Source organism: Copadichromis virginalis, linkage group LG4 (genome assembly GCF_057382275.1).
Source record: "Copadichromis virginalis isolate Kocher_CV1m ecotype Utaka linkage group LG4, C_Virginalis_male_GT1.1, whole genome shotgun sequence".
Taxonomy (NCBI): domain Eukaryota; kingdom Metazoa; phylum Chordata; class Actinopteri; order Cichliformes; family Cichlidae; genus Copadichromis; species Copadichromis virginalis.
Genome location: NC_140621.1, coordinates 19554940 through 19575862, shown reverse-complemented (window position 1 = coordinate 19575862; position 20923 = coordinate 19554940). Strand labels below are relative to the sequence as shown.

The 20923-nt window shown below is 40.8% G+C and overlaps 4 protein-coding genes across 6 annotated transcripts in view; 2 read left to right on the top strand and 2 right to left on the bottom strand.

Annotated features, from left to right (window-relative positions):
• pitpnc1a (phosphatidylinositol transfer protein cytoplasmic 1a) overlaps positions 1 to 5020 on the top strand; it is a 48151-nt gene extending 43131 nt beyond the window's left edge. Inside the window, exons 7-9 of the mRNA XM_085454069.1 lie at positions 1400 to 1555; positions 2153 to 2216; positions 3757 to 5020. Coding sequence (XP_085310195.1) covers positions 1400 to 1555; positions 2153 to 2216; positions 3757 to 4067 — 531 coding nt within the window. The 3' untranslated portion in view covers positions 4068 to 5020. The remainder of the gene's footprint in view (positions 1 to 1399; positions 1556 to 2152; positions 2217 to 3756) is intronic.
• Positions 5021 to 7818: 2798 nt separating this feature from the next.
• On the bottom strand, positions 7819 to 13942 carry slc25a19 (solute carrier family 25 member 19). Of its 2 annotated transcripts, none has more exons than XM_085454063.1 (7): positions 13579 to 13942; positions 11618 to 11778; positions 11174 to 11329; positions 10904 to 11074; positions 8920 to 9100; positions 8709 to 8839; positions 7819 to 8624 (listed from the first exon to the last, which is right to left on the bottom strand). In XM_085454063.1, exons 2-7 carry the CDS (start codon positions 11747 to 11749, stop codon positions 8409 to 8411), a joined length of 987 nt encoding a protein of 328 aa, XP_085310189.1. In that variant the 5' UTR covers positions 11750 to 11778; positions 13579 to 13942; the 3' UTR covers positions 7819 to 8408. The 2 variants fall into 2 exon arrangements, with proteins under 2 accessions (XP_085310189.1, XP_085310188.1); XM_085454062.1 differs by lacking the exon at positions 13579 to 13942 and adding an exon at positions 13046 to 13243.
• On the top strand, positions 13353 to 17598 carry mif4gdb (MIF4G domain containing b). Of its 2 annotated transcripts, none has more exons than XM_085454068.1 (6): positions 13353 to 13416; positions 14066 to 14184; positions 14267 to 14376; positions 14474 to 14629; positions 15330 to 15422; positions 16032 to 17598. In XM_085454068.1, exons 2-6 carry the CDS (start codon positions 14106 to 14108, stop codon positions 16257 to 16259), a joined length of 666 nt encoding a protein of 221 aa, XP_085310194.1. In that variant the 5' UTR covers positions 13353 to 13416; positions 14066 to 14105; the 3' UTR covers positions 16260 to 17598. The 2 variants fall into 2 exon arrangements, with proteins under 2 accessions (XP_085310194.1, XP_085310191.1); XM_085454065.1 differs by lacking the exon at positions 13353 to 13416 and adding an exon at positions 13433 to 13497.
• Positions 17587 to 20812, bottom strand: mrps7 (mitochondrial ribosomal protein S7). The gene is made up of 5 exons (XM_085454064.1): positions 20728 to 20812; positions 18902 to 19093; positions 18749 to 18812; positions 18491 to 18658; positions 17587 to 18064 (listed from the first exon to the last, which is right to left on the bottom strand). Exons 1-5 carry the CDS (start codon positions 20769 to 20771, stop codon positions 17843 to 17845), a joined length of 690 nt encoding a protein of 229 aa, XP_085310190.1. The 5' UTR covers positions 20772 to 20812; the 3' UTR covers positions 17587 to 17842.
• Positions 20813 to 20923: the final 111 nt, after the last annotated feature.

Sequence of the window (20923 nt, the reverse complement as noted above, 5' to 3'; positions counted from 1 at the left end):
CATGCAACCAGCGTCCACAAGACAAGGAAGAATTTCCAGTGCTGAAGATAAAAAGACGTTATTGTAGTGTCTAAACGTATTTTAACTAAATAAAACCAGCATGCATCACACTGAGAAATCAATTAATACAAAAAAAATGAAGGATCTTTAAAACCACGTTTGGCTCAATACGGCTCAACACATGCATGAGTGTCAGATGCTTGATTTTAATGGAATTTGATGTAATCTTAATCAACAAAAAGCCTCTCTGCCCCACTGATATTAGTTCAAGCCATAGCTCGTATAGAAAAGGTGGATGTCACCTATTTTGTGTTTGTGTTCTGCTGTTATTAAAGCCTGGAGATGCTGTTCACAGTCACAACTTAGTCACAACTTAGTCACGTCTGTGTTATAATCTATTTTATGAACATAATTTACAAAATAAACCTCATGATGTATGAAAGAAGGTATTAAAATAACATTTGAGACCATAAAGTGACAAATGCTTTTGAGTTTTTTGCCGTTTGTATGATCATGGCACAGTCTGGCCGTGGGTGAGTTTGCTGCATCGTCCACTCCTGGCAAGACTGTGGCAATGCTCCAGACCTGCAAACTACCAAAACCTTCTGTTTTTATAGAGATCCTCACACTTGCTGGTGATTTGACTGGATGCAGCATATATGATGCAGTATATAGAACCAAACTATTTGCAGCCAGAGGATTTGCTCCCTGCTGGTCACCAGAAAGAAATCATATTTAAAGCACTTTGACTTTGGCTTCACTTTTTAGACCTTCTTGAAATACAATCTACAGTTAATGAAACTTGTTCAGCAAAACCAGGAGGAAAAGTAAGTGAAGTAAAACATCTTTTGGAGAGATATTTGCTTATTAAAAAATGTGCTTAAAAGCGATTAATCTGTCATTAGCATTTCTCATCTTTCCGTCTCTCAATACACTTGATGAAACATTTTATGCGGAGAAGAATATAACAGACGTCTTCCACCTCCTCTACAAGTACTTTCCCAGCAGGGATAGAGACACTCTGTCACACTCAGATGCATGACTCTAAGACAAATGAGCATCACAGCATAATTAGTTCACTGGGAGCAGTGATTAATGCGTGTAAAGTTTCTGAGACTCCCACTGTGCTTCTTAGCTATACCCTGCATTAGCCTCGTAAATAAAAGCAGATGATCCTGTCCTGTGGGCAGAGAGGAGGAAATTGATGTGTGTGAGAGAGATTAGATGGCAGGAAGTATAGTTTTAATTTGAAGTATTGGTTTGAAAACAGTTCAACAAATTTTCCTTATGGTCTTATGTAAATTTTATGAGGATTATCGACATAAGATTGTTTGTGTTTATTTAACTCCTGGGGAAAAATGAGTTGTTTTTCTGAACCTGGTTTCTTGTGGCCTTGCAGGACCTTCGGTATTTTAAGTCAAAGAAGACGAACCGAGGGCTTCTGCAGGAAGGATGGCTCGACACCCAGGACCCCATCATGTGCTCCTACAAACTGGTCACTGTCAAATTTGAAGTCTGGGGCCTGCAAACCCGTGTGGAGCAGTTTGTACACAAGGTCAGGACAAACCATTTTTGGGGGCAAGAGACACGTTGTAGATGAGTTTCAGCCTGCTTATATCATCATCTGAGCCAGAGGCGTCCTATCTTTTGCTCTGAAAACATGTGATACACGGCCGTGAGCTAGATCAGCAGTTCTATTATCACCTTCAACAATATCTGCCCTGTTCGCATCCCACAGCTTGCCTTGCAGCACCACCTCCCTTTTTCTTGGCTGCAGAATTTAAACTTTGTATCTCTCATTTCCCAAATCCATTTTGCTACAGCATCTGTCCCTCGGGTCAGCTGTCCCTGCACTATCCTTGCCCAAGGCACCCACACACACACACACACACATTGGAGGCAGGTTCATTACTCACAGGCTAACACCAGGAGTGTCCCACATAAATCATAATCCTCTAGGGGTGAACAGAAAATGTTTGAAGTGAGAAATGAAGTGAAACTCTCTGTATCCTTTAGAGCGAATGCCGTCTGATTTGCAGTTTCTCTCCTTGAACTTCCTCCCTGCCTCTGTCCCTGCCTGAATTCATTTTCCTGTGAGCTTGCCTCCTTTGCTTCCCTTTTCTCTCTTTTTATTTTTTGTAATCTTCCTCAGGTGATCCGAGATGTGCTGCTTTTAGGACACAGGCAGGCCTTTGCCTGGGTGGATGAGTGGATTGGTAAGTGCGCAGAAGATGACAGTCTTTAGAAAACTTGGGTTAGTTTCATGTGCAGGCATTGACTCATCTCACGATTGCACCCACTTCACATACATTTTTCCATTTTAAGATGGAGATCATAGACTGTATGCAAAGGATGGACATAGCTAGCATGACATTATCAATTTGTTTATTAATTTCATCAACTTTTAGCTTTGTGACCATCTCCATCTGGTGTTTTTGGAGTTGGAAATATTTGGATATATTTGTCATATTTGGACATGAGCATAGTGTGCTAAGTTATCAACTAAATGTTAGCAAGCTCTTTTTAGCAGGGTGTATGCATGCAGTGTATGGGTACCATGCACAGGAACAGATACCTGTTAATAATTCTAAATAGGGTAAATGCTAGAACCTCCACCACCAAAAACAGAGAAAAGACTCCCTGAATGGCCTGTTAGGACAATTAACCACGAATGATAACATATAAAATGTTCCACACTAGATGGGTGACTCCAGTTAGCTGTAGTGTCACCTCTGCTAATTGGTTTTGCCACATCCTACCTCCTCCTACAGAAGTGTGGCTGGTTTGTGTATTTTTGAAACTGTCTTAGAAACTTTGATTTTTCATCTTGTTGATGTCAGAGGTTAGAAGAGAATGCCCAGACTGCTTTTATAGGAAGAGAACATTAACTCAAATTCTCATTATAATCAAGGTATGAAGAACAACATCTCTGATTGTGCAACATGTCAAACTGTAGAGCAGATGGACAACAGCAAAAGACCGCAGGTGTGACTACTGTCAGCTAAGAACGGGAAACTGAGAGTACAGTTTTCTCCTGACACGTATTTCCCTTGAAGCAGTTCGTTGTAAGACCTTGAGAAACCTGTGTGCAATATTTCCACATTTGCAGCCTCACCACATTAAATAAATCTGCAAAGTCCCATTTCCAAAAAGCTCGAGATGCTGTGGACATTGAAAATACAAAGAAGTTGTAAATCTTAAAGTCATATTTTATTCACTGTAGAACACAGAAACCATATCGAATGTACCAAAGTAAGAAAAACATTAGCTCATTTTGAATTTGATGGCAGCTACACGTCTCAAAACAGTTGGGACACGGCCCTGTTTACTGCTGTGTAGCATCCTCTCTTTTTTAACCATGAACATCTGTTAACTTAAGGATATGAGCTGCTTGATTTTCTAGCTTTTTAACAGTCCTGGGTCTTCATAGCTCCATTTCATATTTCATGATGGGTCAAATGGTTTTAAGAGGTGAAAGGCCTGAACCGCAGGCAGGCCAGTTCAGCACCCCACTTCTACTACTACTAAGCTCTGTTCTGAAACACATCTGTTTAAATACTTGATGTGTTTTCTATGTTTTATTGTTAATAAATTATGTGTTTATTAGAATTGCACATCTCTGTGCTTATATCACATAAAAACTGCATTAAAATCTAATAAAAACAATTCTAAAGATTCCTTGTCTCTCATATATGGGGACATGGATAGCTCAGTAGGTATTATTATTAATATTATGTCACTGCTCCAACCCAACAGACATGACCATGGATGAAGTAAGAGAGTACGAGCGTGCCACGCAGGAAGCCACCAACCTGAAGATTGGCACTTTCCCCCCTACCATTTCCATCTCAGAGAACCGCCTGCCATCTAGCACCCGCAGCGGACCCAACAGCGCCCCGTCCACTCCCCTCTCCACCGAAGCCCCTGATTTCCTGTCAGTGCCCAAAGAGCGACCCCGGAAGAAGTCAGCTCCAGAGACTTTGACCCTACCTGATCCAGGCCGCAGGGATTCACTCTTCAAGCTTCCAAGCTTTTTCTCCTGGAACTCCAGTCCGCAACCAGAATGAGAGCGGGGCTAAGCCGCTGTTAAACACCCCTGACCTGCGTATTAGTGGAGGATGCCTACCCAGCACATCCTGCAATGTTCCCTCAGCCATCTGAAGAAGAAGTGACTGTCCTGGTGATCCCAGCCCCTCAGCCGACTCGCCGGCGTTCCAGCAAAGCCAACAGCTCTCAGACTGCCTTTACAGGTACAGCTAGGCATCCACAGCAAGGCCCGCCAAGTGTAAAGGTGTAGTAAATCCCAGTGAGAGTCCAACAAAAGCACCTGCAGGCTCCTCATCCTTCACTTCTCCTTAGAAAACAGCCAGTCTGCACCTTTCATTAATCAGTATGGAGTCCAATTAGCCTGACTGAGTGTAGCATACATTCCTGAAATCGTTTTATCCCACAGTGTCACCTTGTTTTCATCCAAGCTCAGGGTGTGTTGGTGAAAAGATATCGAGAGACTCAGTGCACATAAACTTAACATTTGTTTTCTGCTTTATCTTTAAACATCTCTGGCTTTGTTCATTTATTTGGTAACTGAATTATGTAGTTGGGACTCTTGTTGGCCACTGTAACAGTCGAGTATTATGGTTTTCACAGTCTGATGTAAGGTGATTGTGTATTCTTGTATATACTGTATGAAAAATATAAATGTGACTCAAAAAGAATATCATATCAAGTGATGAAGCTGCTTTGACATTTCTGTAATGTGTCTCAGCAGCCATGAGGTCTTCATGAAACAGCATGATTCTTGACTACCGAGGCTGCCCTTAAATATTTGTGAACTGAATGTTTTCCTTATCTGAGCCTTATATGTGATGTCGTGTTTTACAGGAGTTTTTACAGACTTGGTCATGTGGTGTTGTTTTGCTGCTGTATTGACTTCATTGTGGTTTTATTGTGTTCATTTACTGTCATACTATTGATGGGTTTTGTATTCAGTAAATGAAAGTAAATACTGCTGCATCCGTTACTGTGTGGAGAGTTTGTTAATGTGATCTATCTGAATGGAAAGACAGGCTTGTGGCTCATTCAAATGCAACTTTGGAAATCAAGTCATGTTATTGTGGAGAATCCACTTAGCCAAAACAAAAAACGGATCAGACATCAATTGCAGAAACGATAGTCTTTATATAGGGCTTCAAAAGGGGATGTACAACAAATAAACTGCTCGACATCAGAGCAACATATAATGGCTTCCCGAAACTTTCTTTGCTAGCTAAACCCAGAGTAACTTTTGTCTACCACAAAGGATTCTGGGAAACACAGTTTTCTAATGAAAATACCTGTTAAATGCTCCCTTTTAGCAGAAAATTTAATCTATAATTAACAGCACTCACTAAACATGTGGCTAACACTTAAATCACTTACAAAATAACCAAAATGCTCTTATCAAACAATAAACTGCAATAAAGTTACAACATATGCTGTATAAATTAGAATGAGAATCAGAATACTTTATTGATCTCAGAGAAAATTTTGTGGCCAGATATGCTCCAAGACAGTAAGAACAGTAACTAACAAGTTAAATCAGCAGTATTAAATAAGACAATATATTGCAAAATAGCTCTAATATATAAATATCTCAACATATTACGTGAAATTGTATATAGATGAAGCTGAAACTGAGTTCCCCCTCTCATCATACTGCAGATAATTTATCTGAATTTCAGGAGCAAGGCCACACCCCCCTACATGCCACTTTCTGTTCTGTCTACATGCTCAACTTTTGCTACCTTTTTCAATTCATACACTTCTCATTAGTACAGGCGATCGCCTCTGAGGCCTTTCCCACGACATCTGCCAATATCTGCAAGAAACACTGTCAAACCTAAATGAGGATGTTGTCACAGCTAATGGACTCTTTGGTATTTTCCCTGCAGATATTAAAGAGATGCAACTGCTGTGCAGTGTACTTATGCTTTAGATGGAGGAATTGTAAGAGAGTAAGCAGTATGTGGGCATTTATGCAAACAGAGCATGCATCCAACATGCTCACATTCAGTTATTTTATTTATTTTAAATATGTAAACCCTGTTGTGAGCTCTTTGTCCTCACTTATTCATTTTTCATCATTTAGGGGGCATGTGATGACCCATGCACATGTGCCAAACTTCAATATGTAAACGGTTTTTTTAATAAAAGGTGTCAAAAGGCATACGATTCATATGCACACCTCTAGTGAACACTATGTTCATCCTGGGGCCCGTTCTTCGTACGTCGCTTACTACATCCAAGATCAAATGACACATCCAAGATCAAATCATCGCGCTAACCGTGAGCTCGCTAATCCGGTTCCCCGAACACACCTGCTGTTGACGATTACTACAGCTGGACGCAGGAATGTGACATCACTGGGTGTCGTAAAAGGGGCTACGCATCGATAGTAGAAACATTGATCGGCAACCCGCTGATTGGTCGGCGAAAATGTCGAAGGGGCGTGCTCGGTATTTTCCGGCAGCAGAGCAAGAACTCTTGAGTGAGGGATTTCAGGAGTTTCAGAGTTTAATTAAAACGCAAGAGAACACTGCAAAGGCTGCAAAAGCAAGGAGAGAGGGCTGGCAGAAAGTTGCTGACAAATCAAACTCGTAGGTAATTTAATAATAATAATAATAATGGATTGGATTTATATAGCGCTGTCCAAGGCACCCAAAGCGCTTTACGATACCACTATTCATTCACTCCCACATTCACACACTGGTGGAGGCAGCTACGGTTGTAGCCAGGCTGCCATATCGCGCCATCGGCCCCTCTGGCCAACACCAGTAGGCGGTAGGGTAGATCTATCATATGACACTATATTGTCCAATATCATATGGCATTATATTATATTATAATATGTTATATTATATCCCCTTTCACATTAGAGCCACAACAGGACCCACAAGAACATGGGAACAAGTAAAAGTGGAATACAGGAGTATTCTACAGAATGGTAATATTTATCTCTTAGATTGCTTTGCGTCTCTTGGCAAGGTAATACTGGCCTGTAATACTCTGTTAGTTTGTTCATAACAGCAACCAAGAAAAGGGCAGAGGAAAAAAAGACAGGTGGTGGTCCTGCACCCCCTCGTCAACAAGTTGGTTAAGTGAATAATACCCTCACGGGAATATCGATATCTCTCTATGAGCACACTGTCGCGCTGAGCTAAAGGATCCTGTCTGTCCCGCAATATACGCTGAATTCTGAGGACTCTCCTTATCAATCTTGCACCTTCCGCAATGGGTGGCTCGCGTATACGGACAGGACATGGCTGCGACAGGCTTCCCAAATCCACCTTCGCTTTTATAGCCGTGGTCTCTCATCTTGATTACACGAAGTAATTTACAATTACTACTCTGAAATATGAATTACATCTGTAATAATCACATACATGTAATAGAATGTTAATAGTTCATTTCCCTTTTTTAGGAAATGACCTGTATGTATCTGTGTGACATCAATAAAAGGATCAGGTGCTGCATTATCTTTAGTTACATTGATAATATTTATTTATGGTGAAACAGTGGAAAAATATCGCTGTTGCTTTCGTATAAATGAAGCGGACATACCTGCGTGGCCGCGATCTAATCCTGTTTACATAAAGTAAACCTGCTCCCGAGCAGGTTTACGCTTACGGCTCTGTTGCTATGACAGCAAGTCCCGGATGAGCTTCGGGGAACCGACTGATCCAGGATCACGCGAAATCGTCAACAATCTAATCCGGCTAACCTACTTAGCGAGGTACGAAGAACGGGCCCCTGGTCTACACACCACACATGCAAACACAATTCCTTAATCCAAACTTTATTGAAAAAATAATAACGTCATAGTGTTCAGCAGACACATCGACACAACTGCTTTAACAGTGTAATGTAACACAACAAACTAACTGAACTCTCAGTTAGCAGTCCCTCACATACCCAGTCCTCCATAGTATATAATGCAATAAATATTAAGTGCTTTTTTTTGTCTGTGCACAAAACCAACACAAAAGCTTAATTTTGTTGTATTCTTTTCTTGCAACTTAATGAAGTCGAACAGTTTGTGTAAAATGACACAAAATGCTCAAAGTGTGCAAAGTTCAGTTTGAATATTCAATGCTAACACTTATCTTTTTAAAGCAAGTATCCACAAACCTTGAAATCCCACATTAAATTCATGTTTTTAAAAAAAAAAAATCCAGCTCTTTTGCGACACACACTCAAATGACATCACAAAAAACATAATGTAGTAATTTTTCTGTCGTGATATGTAAACACAACAGAAACAAATGATGATATTGACCCAGTTGACACATTTTTTTCAGTGCAAGAAAATAACAAGGCATGAGTTAGTTTCCAATGTGCGTGATTGTGTGTGTTGCTCCCCTCCACCTTCATCATCTTCTGTTAAAGTCTTTGGCGATGACATTTGTTCCCCGTTTCTCCTTGAAGTTATGCATGGCGTTGACAAAAAATTCATACCAAAAAAAGGTGAAGCCTGTTGACAGCGCAGCTTTTACGAGACTGGGGGACAGGCCTTTGAAGAATCCTCGGAAGCCCTCCTCTTTGGCTATTTGAACCATGCAGTCGAGCAGACCTCTGTAGCTCCGCACCTGCACAGGACAGAAGGCAATGCTTCAGCATCAAACCCAGAGCGCTTAATCAAATATGATGAAACATGCTGTTGAGGAGCTTACCTGTCCAAAGTGAGCTCTGGCTGCTTCAAAGCCCCCCACCTGCAGTCTCTTCTTGAACAGATCGAATGGGTACGTGATTGTTTTGCTGATCATTCCAGCTCCACTCCCACAGACCAGGCTTTTTAAGTTTCCTTGAACATAAAAAGTGACAGGATTTTAAACTGAACCCTGTGCAGGTGTAAACGCTGCACAATTAAGAGTTTCCACTCACCTCCTGAGTTCCCAGCTTCGGGTTGTGGAGCCAACAACTTTTTAAAGATATTGTAGAAGAAGAACTGCAGGCCAGCGTAAGGAAACACAGCCATGAGTGTTGGTGACAGGCCGCGGTAAAATGTTAGAGTTCCTTCTGATCGCCACATTGTAGACACAGCATGTCGCAGGTTCCTGTACACCTGGAAATAGAAAACTGGGTTTCAGCAGTATACAGCGAGCGATTCTGCCTAAGGCAGGAATTCGAGAATATTTAACATGCTTTATGAATATTTCATCGTTGTAAGACTTGAAATGGTCTTCAATGCTGTTGGTAGTGTGGGAAACAAAAACTTGTTTCCAAATCCTCAAATATTTCTACATTCGCCTAATTAAACGTATTTGCATATCTCTGTCCTCAACAGACAAGTGAGAAAAAATTAATACTGGATGCCCGTGATCATTTTGGGTCCTCGGGTGGCATGATTCTGTCATGGAAATCAGTGCATGGGCTCAGGAACACTTCCAGAAATCATTACATGATCCACAAATGTAGGTTAAAGCTCCCTCGTGCAAAGATAAAGTCATATGTAAATGCCACCTTCACGTTCTCTGAACCAAAGCTCATTTAAAATGGACTTTGGCAAAGTGAAAAACCTGTTCTGTGGACAGACTAATCAAAACTTTTTACTTCTTTTGGAAAATATTGATGCTGCATTCTGCAGACTAAAGAGCAGAGGCACCATCTGCATTGTTATCAGAGCTCAGTTCACAAGTCTGCACCTCTGGTATGACGGTGCGTTAGTGTCTCTGGAATTGACACCACTGATGCTGAAAAAAAATATACACAGGTTGTAGAGCAATATGCGTTTCCACTTAGGCAACGTCTTTTTCAGAGAAGGTCCTGCATACTTCAGCAAGACATATGCTAAACTAAATACTGCATCTATTTGTATGTAAAGGTTTTAGAACAACATGTGCTCTTGTGCTCTGAGGGCCTCTGGATGTCTGGAGCCTGGATCTCCTCCATACCTGCTTCTTGCCCTGGAGGACGGGGCTATGGCCCCCTCCACACCCTCTAGCAGATCATTACATGAAGGAACCTTTTAAATACAAGCGCACTCATGCTCACAGGTGTACACACAGGTGCTCACAGACACAAACTACACCCTTTTTGGCTCCTACCTCAAAGCACACGGTGTGCTGTCGATCCTACGTGCTGCACAATAATATTCAATATTTAGTATTTACTGTTATATTCACATCGATCATTGCAATGTTGTTGTTTATTATATTGCTCTCTTTTTCCCCCCTTTCTCAACAGGTGATCCAGAAGATTGATATGTATTTTTTTTTCCTGTTTGTTTTTGTTTTTTTTCCCCTTTATCACCGTTCCTCTTCCCTGCTGTTTTTCTTTCCCTACCTCTCTTTCTTTCTCCCCTTTCGTTCCCCCAGTCATGTCTGTCCCATGTGTAACATCTGACAATAAAATAAAGAATAAAAACAAAGTTGAATCAAATAGACCAATACGGCAAGGCCGGGATGATCCATTTGGTAAAGTAAATCCGTTGGGCATCTTTCTTCGCCTTTAGACAATAATTCTGATGGCAAAAGAAAAAGAAAAAAGGGACAACATATGCTCCCATCCATACAAAATCCAGCAGCTGGTCTCTTCAGTTCTCAGACAACTACAGCCTGAACAGCCTGTTCCAAAGTGGTAAACAATATGTTATAAGATACGTTTCTGTTATCAAATTTAAAATGATTTAACATTTTTCTTAAAAATTTCTCAGTTTAAACACTTACTATATTTTCTGTACTCTTTAGTGAAAAAATGTGACTTTATAAGATATGCAAGTCATTGCATTCTGTTTTTATTTACATTTTTCACAATGTACCAAGTTTTTTGAAAGTAGGACTGTAAAATAAAAACCTGTATAACGAGCTGATGTATGAAATTCTGTCAAACATTGACAGCGATCAGGATAAGAAATGATTAGTCCCACCTTGGGTTCTCCCTGAGCTGCAAAGCGTGTCCGCAGTGTGTCCAGAGGCTGGCAAACCACTGTGGCAGAGCAGGCTGCCAAGCCGCCACAGATGAAATGAACGCCTGCTGTCTGGCTGTCATACAGCGTTTTCTGATGGACCAACTCTGTCAGAAACTCAAAACTCGCAAACTGCAAATTGGACACAATAAAAGCAACTGTGTTGTTGAGATTGTTTAGAGTAATACAATTGTTCCACTTAGCCTGCAGTTCACAGTTTGCAGGTTGTACCTGGACAGCTCCGTAGCAGATAGAGAGGAGCTGTGCTGGGATGTGGCCCTTCCAGAAAGCAGACAGTCCCTCCTCTAAATGAATGCAGCGTGTTGCCTGAAATATCCCATAGTACTTCCCCTGTGGTGTTTTTGAAGACACACGCTCTATCTGCAGCTACAGGGGGGAAAATACAGATAAGAACACAACACATGACCTGCATTTATCAGGCTTCAAAAATCTCTTGATTAAAGTTGTTGTTTTTTGGGTTTTGTTTTTTTGTTTTTTTTTTTTAAACTGAATGCAAATGTTTGCACATGCTTTTAGTACAGTCACCAATTGGAAGGTCACAGCTGCTACTTCACGGTAATCTTCAAAGTGAGCACGAATTCTCACTTCTGGGCTCTCTTCTCTCACCATTTGGACGCAAGTCTCACATGTTCCAAAACAAGTACACATCCTTACCTGAAATCTGATTTTAATGACATCAAAAGGACTGATGAGGGCTCTGGTGACCATCCCAGCAGCTGAACCAGCGAAGGCCGCCTCCTTTGGGGACAGAGGTGCACCCTGGACACCAGGGTCATAGCCCACCATGTCTCTACAGCCTCAGGTTTCTAGAAACTCTAATGAGACAAATGACGAACCCTTTGTTCAGTTTAACACAGTTAAAAACAAACTTTAATTCAAGTTTAAATAGATAAAGATAATCTTAACTGCATCACGTTTGGTGAGATGAGCTTGTTTTGTATGTATAATCTTAAGCACAGGTGTTTCCAAACTGTATTAAAGTGAGTATTTTGATATTTATAACAACAGTTACATGCTAGATGTTATAAAACCTCCAGTTTGGTTTTGGGGGATGGACTTTAGAACAATACACAGTAATATATAACTCCTATATACGTTTCATGAAAATGAGAAATGGGTGTTTCCCCATTTAGCACATTTCGTTTACTGAAATGTGCTAACATACATGGGAATGCAGTATATATTCTGTAGATTTTTTATACTGTTCTAACAAGCTTGAAAGTCAATATTTTATATGACCACCTTTATTGTACATCACAGTCTCTTAGAAAAGCTTTCTTGTAATTTCTTTAAGTAGTCTTCCGGAGAAGTTCCCCATGCATGTTTGGGATCACTGTCATTCTGAAAGCCTCCACCATGTTTTACAGATGGCTTTTCTCCTTGTCTCCCTTCCTTAAGCATGGCTTCTTGACATCGACCCTTACACTGAGACTATTTACAAGGAGACTTCAGTGAAAAGTTGATGGATCACCTGCAGGGCCAGTTGGATCTCTCGCGCCCTGTGTCGGTTTTTACTATTTCTTAAGGACATGGCTTTCATTTGCCACCCACCAGTCCAGTTTCCTCAAATGTTTTAAGGATACACAACAGTGGTTGATAACTTAATTAGTGTGCCATTTTATGCCTGAATGACTTCATATGCCAGTGTTCAGTGGTTCAACAAACAAACTAAAAAACAAAATTTTATAAGCCTGGAGAACTATTGCTCACACCACTGAAAAAATGTCAACTATGTCTGGCTCCTCCGAAGTAAAGTATTAAAAAAACGAAACGACGGGTGGCTCAAGACTTTTTCCTAGCAGCTGTTTCCACGACATTACATTTACAGCTTCACCCACGTCATTCGTGTTTTGTTAGGTGTCTGTTAATGGCTGGTTTTCTTCCATGTTCACCATTTATAAAATTATAACACAACCATAAAATGCCATAAAGACCAGAAAAATTAAAAAGAAAAAAAACAAGACATGTGGAGGACATATAATAAGACCTTGGAACTAGCTAAACTAAGCTAAGGTAAACTAAGAACAGAGCAGGCATTAACTTGGCTATAATGGTAACAGAAGCAGACAAATATCACCGTACCTTCATGAATACCACATCAGCTCCAACAGTGAACCTCAACTGGTACAGTTCAAAATTAGTAGAACAGGAACAGATTTCTACTTCTTGCTAGCACGCTCCTAATATTACTGCCGGGTCGGAAGAGTCTCTCCAAGACGAAATATCACGTCAAGATAAGTCCCTACCTCACTACACCGTGTCAAATTCAGCAAGTAACTACTTAAAACTCACATCCTCTTTTATTTAGGACATCTATGGCGTAGACAGGCCTCGAAAGTACAAGACTAAGGCCTTCGTTTACGTTAACTTTGGGTTAGGCGAAGACCATAGGGTCTGCGGCGAAGAAAAGAGAGGAGGGACTCATCTTTCTGTTGATACTTCATCTTCGAAAGGTTAGGGTTGCGTCGAGGAAAGGCTGCCTACCAGAGCATACCTCTACCTGAGCGTAGATGTGACACATTGGCATTAAATAGGTATAATTGTCACATAATTATCCTCCATTTTTTGGTCAATTATTTAACTACCGTTTTCTTTCAGTTCGGGAAAATATTTACCCGTTTGTATCTTTCAGCGGGCGGTTATAACGCAAGTGTAGGTTGGGTATTAAACTCCACTCTGATTCGTTAGCGTCAATGCTAGCCGTTAACGTTTGGTTTCCACTACAGCTGTAATGGATGTTAATGTTGTTGAAAACAAAGCTACCGTTAGACGAAGTTTTACGTGTTCTTACACTAAACTAACGTTACCTAGTTGAATATGGAAGTAACATTGGTGTGTCACATCACAAGTTGAAGATAACTTGGCTCATGCTTGGTTGGGTGTTCGGTGAACTTTTTAGTTGAACTGGGTTGTATAATCCCCTCCATCCCTCAGTGAATGAGCCGCGGCCGGGGGCCAGCCAATTTGATGACTGTACAGGATTTTGCATGTATTGTGGTCACCAAAAGTGCCCGGATGTCTCCGACTGTGGCCTTTTGATCTGTCTCTGAAAAGCTTATATTCTGCATGAAAACGCTTGCAGTAACTGTCTGATTTCCACAGGTGACAGCCCTCCCGTGTAATTTGTTTACTTGCATCTGTAATGGAAAACTCTGCTGAAGACTACCGGATCCAGTCATTTGACCTGGACACGCAGAGGTTACTAAAAACAGCCTTGAAAGGTCAACCCTTAACTTCTTCATGTGTGTCATTTTTGGGTGCTGTAAAAAAAAAAAAGCACTTAAACATATTCTCTCTTTTCAGATCCATTTCTGGTGAACCTGGAGAAAGTATCCAACATCATTGTGGATCAGTCTTTGAAGGACCCCGTGTTCAGCAAAGAGGCTGGGCGTATTTGCTACACTATAGTGCAGGTCAGTAAGTCCCACCTATATATTACATTCAAGCTCCCACTTTTTGTCCACCCTCTCACTGTTATCTGCCTGACACTTTGCTTGACACTTTCTGCAGGCTGAAGCCAAGCAGAGCAATGGAAACGTGTTCAGGAGACACTTGTTGAACCGACTCCAGCAGGAGTTCAAAGAACGCGAGGAGATGAGGGCACGCTCTCTGCAGGAGTGGGTGTGCTATGTCACGTTCATCTGCAACATCTTCGACTACCTCAAAGTAAGAGGCAGAGAGAGTTTTGAGTATTAAAATTTAGGAAAGGGAAACACAAAGCAGCTTTGTTAAATCACTCTGATTAAAAATGGAACCTTTTCATTGTCCTTATTAAGAGGACATGCTGCTTTTTTTTTTCTTGTATGTCCACACTGCAGACAAACACCTCCTCTAGCTGCATCTTGGGGGTCCTAATATGTTAACTGCAGCACATTTAAGTGTCCAGGAACAGCCACTAAAATTTGAACAGATCCTAATTATGCTGCTTCTAAAATCTAGGTCATGTCTCATTTAGTAAGGTGTTTATTCATTGGCAGTGTAAAGATGAGCCTGAAAGGTGTGGTGCTAACACACTCAGGTTCCATCCATGCTTGGAGCCACTGGCATTTTAAACAGAGTGATCCTTATTGTAAGACTACTCAATCCTGGCTTTTGTGTAAGAGAAATCAGAGTCAAGGACTTAACACAGTTTCCTTTTGTTTTATGTTGATAATACTGAGCTGCTGTAATCAAATCAAATCACTTTTATTGTCACATCACATGTGCAGGTACATTGGTACAGCACATGTGAGTGAAATTCTTGTGTGCGAGCTTCACAAGCAACAGAGTTGTGCAAAATACAATAATGTAAACAAGCAAAATACAAGAATGGCTACATCTGAAACTAATAAATATATATAAGGACTCTCCACACTGTGTTTTTTAGGTGAACAACATGCCGATGGTGGCCCTGGTTCATCCTGTGTATGACTGCCTGATGAGGTTGGCCAAACCAGACGCTCTAATGAATGAGGATGAGGTGAGGAAGATATCTGGAGAAAGTGTTTATCAGTCATTTGCATAAGTGTAAAAGTCCTATAGTGGTTTTCCAGGACTGACTGGGGGAGTGGGGTTGTTTTGTATAGTCAGTCGATATACCTCCTGTTCCACTGGGTGGTTTTTGTCTGACTACAAATGCATATAAATCTATAAAGGCTAATAAAAAACTGAAAAATTGATTGTTAAAGCTTTCATAATTGCATTTTGGCCAATGAACCTCCACTTTTTTCTGCATAGTGGAACAGTTACCTGCACATTGTTTGACATGGATGACACTGTGTTGATTAGTTGAAAAGTGGGCCAGAGAAGCACAAAAAACCCCATCAAAGATTTTAAAAAAAAATGCAGTATGAGAAGCATGGCCTCTTTTAGTTTTGCTTCAACTTCACTCTTCTCTGTGGCTGGGTGGTGAACCAATAACAGCACATGTAAGTGTAGTCCACAGATGTGTTGTAGCACGTAACATTTATACTGCCCACATTTGGGCAGTCCATGGCTGCCGACAGTTTACCCTAACCACAGCGAAACCATAATCTCCCTTTTAGTGTGACGTTCGTTTTTACTGAGGCGTCTCCACCTTTCTCCACAGGTGGACTGTCTGGTGGTGCAGCTGCATCGCATCGGAGAGCAGCTGGAGAAGGCGGACAACCAACGGATGAATGACCTGTTCTTCCTGCTGCGGGACGGCTTTCTGCTCCAGGAGGGCCTCTCGTCCATGGCCCGCCTGCTGCTGCTGGAGATCCTGGAATTCAGGGCCGGAGGTTGGATGCTCAGCAGCACCGCTCACAAGTACTACTACAGTGAAATAGCTGACTAGGACTCAAGGAGCAGGGCGCTGAGCACTAGAGCCTTCAAGCACCTTGGACACTACTCAAGCGCCACTGATTACAAAACCAGCTTTTTGAGGATAGATAGCAATATCCTCCAAGCAATCTGAGGAGGAGTTTGAGAAGATGGTGATTTCTCTAAAAAGACTAATACAATGTTCCTGACGCGTGCTGTGGAATGTGCAATAAGTCACGCGGAGCTGAAGTTGAGTTAACGAGGTTTGACCACATTCAGGTTCACTTTGTTTCAAAGACGTTTGTGTTCAGGTTTGATGCAGCCAGAGGAGCTGAGGCAACTTTTTGTTTTGTTTTTTACATTTTTAATCATTCTAGCATTCCTGTTTTGAGAGAATATGGCAACCTTAGTTTACCAAATCCAAATAACATTCCAGTCAGATAAAACCTGATTTAATTATTTTGATATTTTAGTGTAAACTTAAAATTTTGAAAAGGTTTTAAATTGCGATGGGAAGAGTTTCTGCTTACTTTGTCCTGTAAAATCCTGTTAGCGATCAGTTTGGCAGAGTCTCAATTCAGGGATTTATTTTATTTTTTTGTTTCTAACAGCAGACCGAGTGATTGGTTAAACCACTTTTCTGCAGAAACATCAGATTCCTTGATATAAAATATTTGTTAAACAAGCTGTGCCGATATAACTTGAATACCATCACATGGTACCAACAACTCCATAAAGACTGACATGTTTATTTTTACCTTAAGAGGCAGAGGGATCTGTTTTCTTCTCCTTTATCGGAGCTCCTTTTGCAGGTCAGTTATGATTGCAAAGCTCATAAAAAGTGTTTTTTCAAAACGATTTAACTTCTCTTTACACCAGCAACACTACGTTTGATAGTCCACCATGGCTTTCAGGAGTTTGCTCAGGCACAGGTGCCGTGCTGTTAAAATATTACATCTTTCAAATGTGGTTGTTTTCGTAACCACGATCTGTAGAATGTATGTTGAAATTTGACTTTAAGGCAGTCTGACAATGATAAAAACAAAGAAGTTACTTAAAAGCCGCTCATAGATGCACTGAAGTATTTTGTCTCCTGAAATCATTTTCTTTGTTAGTGTAGGGAGATTTAAATTTCAGCCGTTGCAGGTTTTTTTTCTTGCAGATTCTTGGGTCAAATGAACAAAACCAAGAAAAAAATGCATTTGTGTGTTAAACTGCAATGAGTCAAAGAAGGACTTAACCAAATCCCTAAATGACTCCACAGACCTGACTGTAACATGAATCTATTTTTTACTACACGTTCCATTTTTTCTTTTTTATGATTGGGTTGTGCATTAAATGAAAGTTTGTTCTAATAAATCTTTGTAAGTTTGTATTATTTGCATTTATTATTGCAAATACAACACACTTGTACACAGTACAGCTTCCTTAATACAACAGTGACAGTAAGCCATGTTCAGTTCTTCTTTATACACGCTTCATCCCTCTGACAGCATTTTACAGTCCAAATGATTTTTATGTCTCAGCACTTTGAGCTGCTGCGGCTCTGTGCGGCTGACCTGACTTCATTCCAGTCTGTTAGTCATCAGATTTCAGTCGACGCCGTTTCGCTGCTTTCTACCACCAGCGGTAGTGAGCATAGGCTCTGTTGGCTTCAGCCATCTTGTGCAGCTCGTACTTCTTCTTCATCACGTTGCCCTCTTTGCCAAAGGCCGCCAGCAGCTCCTGGGAGAGTTTTTCATACATGTGCGTGCGTCTGTGTTTGTTGTCCCGGCACTCTGTGATCATCCACTTCATGGCGAGGAAGCGCCGCCTGTTGTCCGTGAGTGGAATGGGCACCTGGGTGGGGTCAGAGGCCAAGAGGAATGCAATTACTTGCCTTTATGCTTCGCAGATATAAGATCAGCAGATGTGTCTAAAAACCAAACCACAAAGACAAACTGTGTGTCCCATTTTTAAAGTGTGGAAGCTGTCGAAAAGCATCATTTGTCCTGTCTCCCTCTCATCAGTTATGGCAGATAGATGCCCCTCCCCGGTGCCAATTCAGCTGGAGATTTCTTCCCGTTAAAGGGGAGTTTTCCCTTCCCACTGTCACCAAATACTTTCTCAGAAGGGTCATGTGACTGTTGGGCTTCTCTCTATATTATTGTAGAGTCTTTATGTTGCCTTGAGGCAACTTGTGACTTGGCTCTATATAAATAAAACTGAATTGAATCTTATTTTTCTGTGTTTTCTGTGCAGGCAGTGGTGTGTCTCATTACTGACCTGGTAGTATTTTCCACCTTTCTGTATGCTGGCTAGCCCAACCACAGGCTTGCAGTTCTCCAGAGCCTGGTGAAAGATGGTGTAGGGGTTACACTCGATCGCTTCCCTCTCCCCCTCAGAAGCTTTGTGATACTTCTCCACCTGCTTCTTCTTTATGTTCTCCAGCGTCTAAACACAAGACAAGCAGTAGTTATCTATTTACCGTTTATTTAGACTGCTGTTGACACCTCTATTTATTATTAACATGTTTTTTTTTACCTGTGTCATTATCTCTCTAGCCAAAACCTTGTTTCCATGTTCCATCATCATGTTGATGAATTTACTGAAAAACAAAGACAAAAATCATCACCTGACATGAACATTCCTATGCACACATCTTTCCTGTTGTTGTGAGCTGAGATGTGAGTCTACCTGATGACTGGGTCATCAAAAACAGAGCTTGAGACTCCGCTGGTGGCTGCCTTGATGGGCCTGAGGGTCTTGAGCTCGCGCTGTTCCTTCTCCTCTGCACTCAGCTCCGTCGCTGGTCGGCTGTAGGCCTCCTTGCTGACTTCAGGTTCCAGATAATAAGGGTTGTATCTGCTCCATCTCACCAGGAACACTCTGCAAACAAATGACAGAACTGAGTTTCACAAAGTTACTGGGTAGTTTGTGTCTGCTGACAGTGTCTCACTGTCAGCTGAAGAAAAAAAAATTAAACTAATCCTAATCTATCAAAAAAAAAAAATAACTTTTTTCGTTTCGCTAAAGCAAATGGTTATGATTGAGGTCATCACCAATTATAACTCAGAGTTAATCAATTGGACCATTTACAAGTAATCTATCACATTAAAACTGTTCAAACATTTTTCACTTTCCTATGGTCACGTATCCTTGAAAACCCTACTGTAAAGCACAAGGCTAAAACCCAAGTACACAGTAAACAGCACCACTAAATAAATCCAATAACAGACTGTCAATACACATCAGAAATGTCTCTGTGAATCAGGAATTTCTTCATTATTTGTCAGTCAATCACCAGATATTCTAGTATTTCTTCTTCTTTCTTTTTCTTTTTTTTTTAAATTTAGGCACTCTCAGCTTCTTCCCAGAATTATATAGCTGTGAACTAAATATCTGGATTACAGGCTGCTGGTCAAACAAAGCAAGATACTCTAAAAGATGTCCACAGTCACCACCCACTTCATTTGACACACCTTGCTAGTACTGGGTTGCCTTTTGCATTAATTTTCAATTATTTTAGCATAAAGTCAAAAAGGTGCTGGAAACATTCCTCAGAGATTTGGGTCCATATTGGCATGACAGCACACACAGTTGCTGCAGATTTGTCACACATCCATTATGTGAATCTCTTGTTCTATCACAAACTAACGATGGTTTATTGGAGATGAGATCTGGTGACTGTGGCAAGTTTGAGATCATGTGAGCTTTGTGACTTGGAGCATTCAGGAAGCAGCAAACCGAAGATGATTAACTCTGGTCATAAAGAGACGTGATCAGCAAAAACACTCAGGTAGGCTGTGGTGTTTAAATGAAAGTTGGTGCTAAGGTACTCAAGGAAAAATATCCACTACACCAATGCTGACCCCACCATCCAAACGTCGCAGCAGAAATCAAGACTCATTACACCAGGTAACGTATTTCCAATCTTTTTATCGAATTTTGTTGAGTCTGTGTAAATTGTAGCCTAATTTTCCTGTTCTTAGCTGACAGAGATGGCAGCCGGTGTGGACTTCTGCAGCTGGAGCTCATCTGCTTCACCTCTCTTCCTCATTCTGATGGTCAGTTTGAACTTGAGCCGGTCGTCTTGACCATGTCTAAATGAACTCAGTTGGTGCCATGTAATTGGCTGAATAGATATTTTGTTAACGAGCAGCTGAACAGGTGTACCTAAAAACAACCGGCCGACGTATATTTGCTGATTTGTTTTATAAATAATATAAAATAATAAGTGAAAACATGCAGATATTAATTACATGTGGGATCCATTTATCATTATTTTCAAAACGATAAGATAATCTGTTGATAAAGAAGAAAACTGTCAATTCTGTCTTAATAAAAATAAAATGTGCTAAACATTACACCCTTCACCTCTTTGGGGGACTGGTTTAAATGTAATACCACAGCTAGTTAGTTTAATTTGTAGTCACTCAAATTATATTAATGTATAAATAACGTACAACTCGAAACCGCCTGCTAATGTGTGCGTGTTAGTAAAAGGGTTGTTTTTCTTTTACCTCGGCGTCCAAGGTTTTAATAATCCTGAGATGGAAGCAGCCATCTTGAAAGTGTGAGCGTCTGTTAGGACCCCGGGTTAGTAGTCTCGCAGGTGCCTTTGGAATAAAAAAAAAGCTCCTTTCTGAAAATTCTCATTTTACATTTTTAGTGCCAAAATTGAAGAACTATATATTTTAAAATTAGATTTTGTCTTTT

Coding starts and splice junctions, on each gene's coding strand:
- slc25a19 (XM_085454063.1), bottom strand. CDS start 11,749: ATGGTGGGCTATGACCCTGGTGTCCAGGGTGCACCTCTGTCCCCAAAG. Junction 11,075..11,173: donor TCTGCTACGGAGCTGTCCAG/GTACAACCTGCA, acceptor TCCAATTTGCAG/TTTGCGAGTTTTGAGTTTCT. Junction 9,101..10,903: donor CAGCTCAGGGAGAACCCAAG/GTGGGACTAATC, acceptor TTCTATTTCCAG/GTGTACAGGAACCTGCGACA.
- mif4gdb (XM_085454068.1), top strand. CDS start 14,106: ATGGAAAACTCTGCTGAAGACTACCGGATCCAGTCATTTGACCTGGAC. Junction 14,185..14,266: donor ACTAAAAACAGCCTTGAAAG/GTCAACCCTTAA, acceptor CTCTCTTTTCAG/ATCCATTTCTGGTGAACCTG. Junction 15,423..16,031: donor CTCTAATGAATGAGGATGAG/GTGAGGAAGATA, acceptor CTTTCTCCACAG/GTGGACTGTCTGGTGGTGCA.
- mrps7 (XM_085454064.1), bottom strand. CDS start 20,771: ATGGCTGCTTCCATCTCAGGATTATTAAAACCTTGGACGCCGAG. Junction 19,094..20,727: donor TTAAAACCTTGGACGCCGAG/GTAAAAGAAAAA, acceptor ATTTGTTTGCAG/AGTGTTCCTGGTGAGATGGA. Junction 18,065..18,490: donor AAGGTGGAAAATACTACCAG/GTCAGTAATGAG, acceptor GACCCCACCCAG/GTGCCCATTCCACTCACGGA.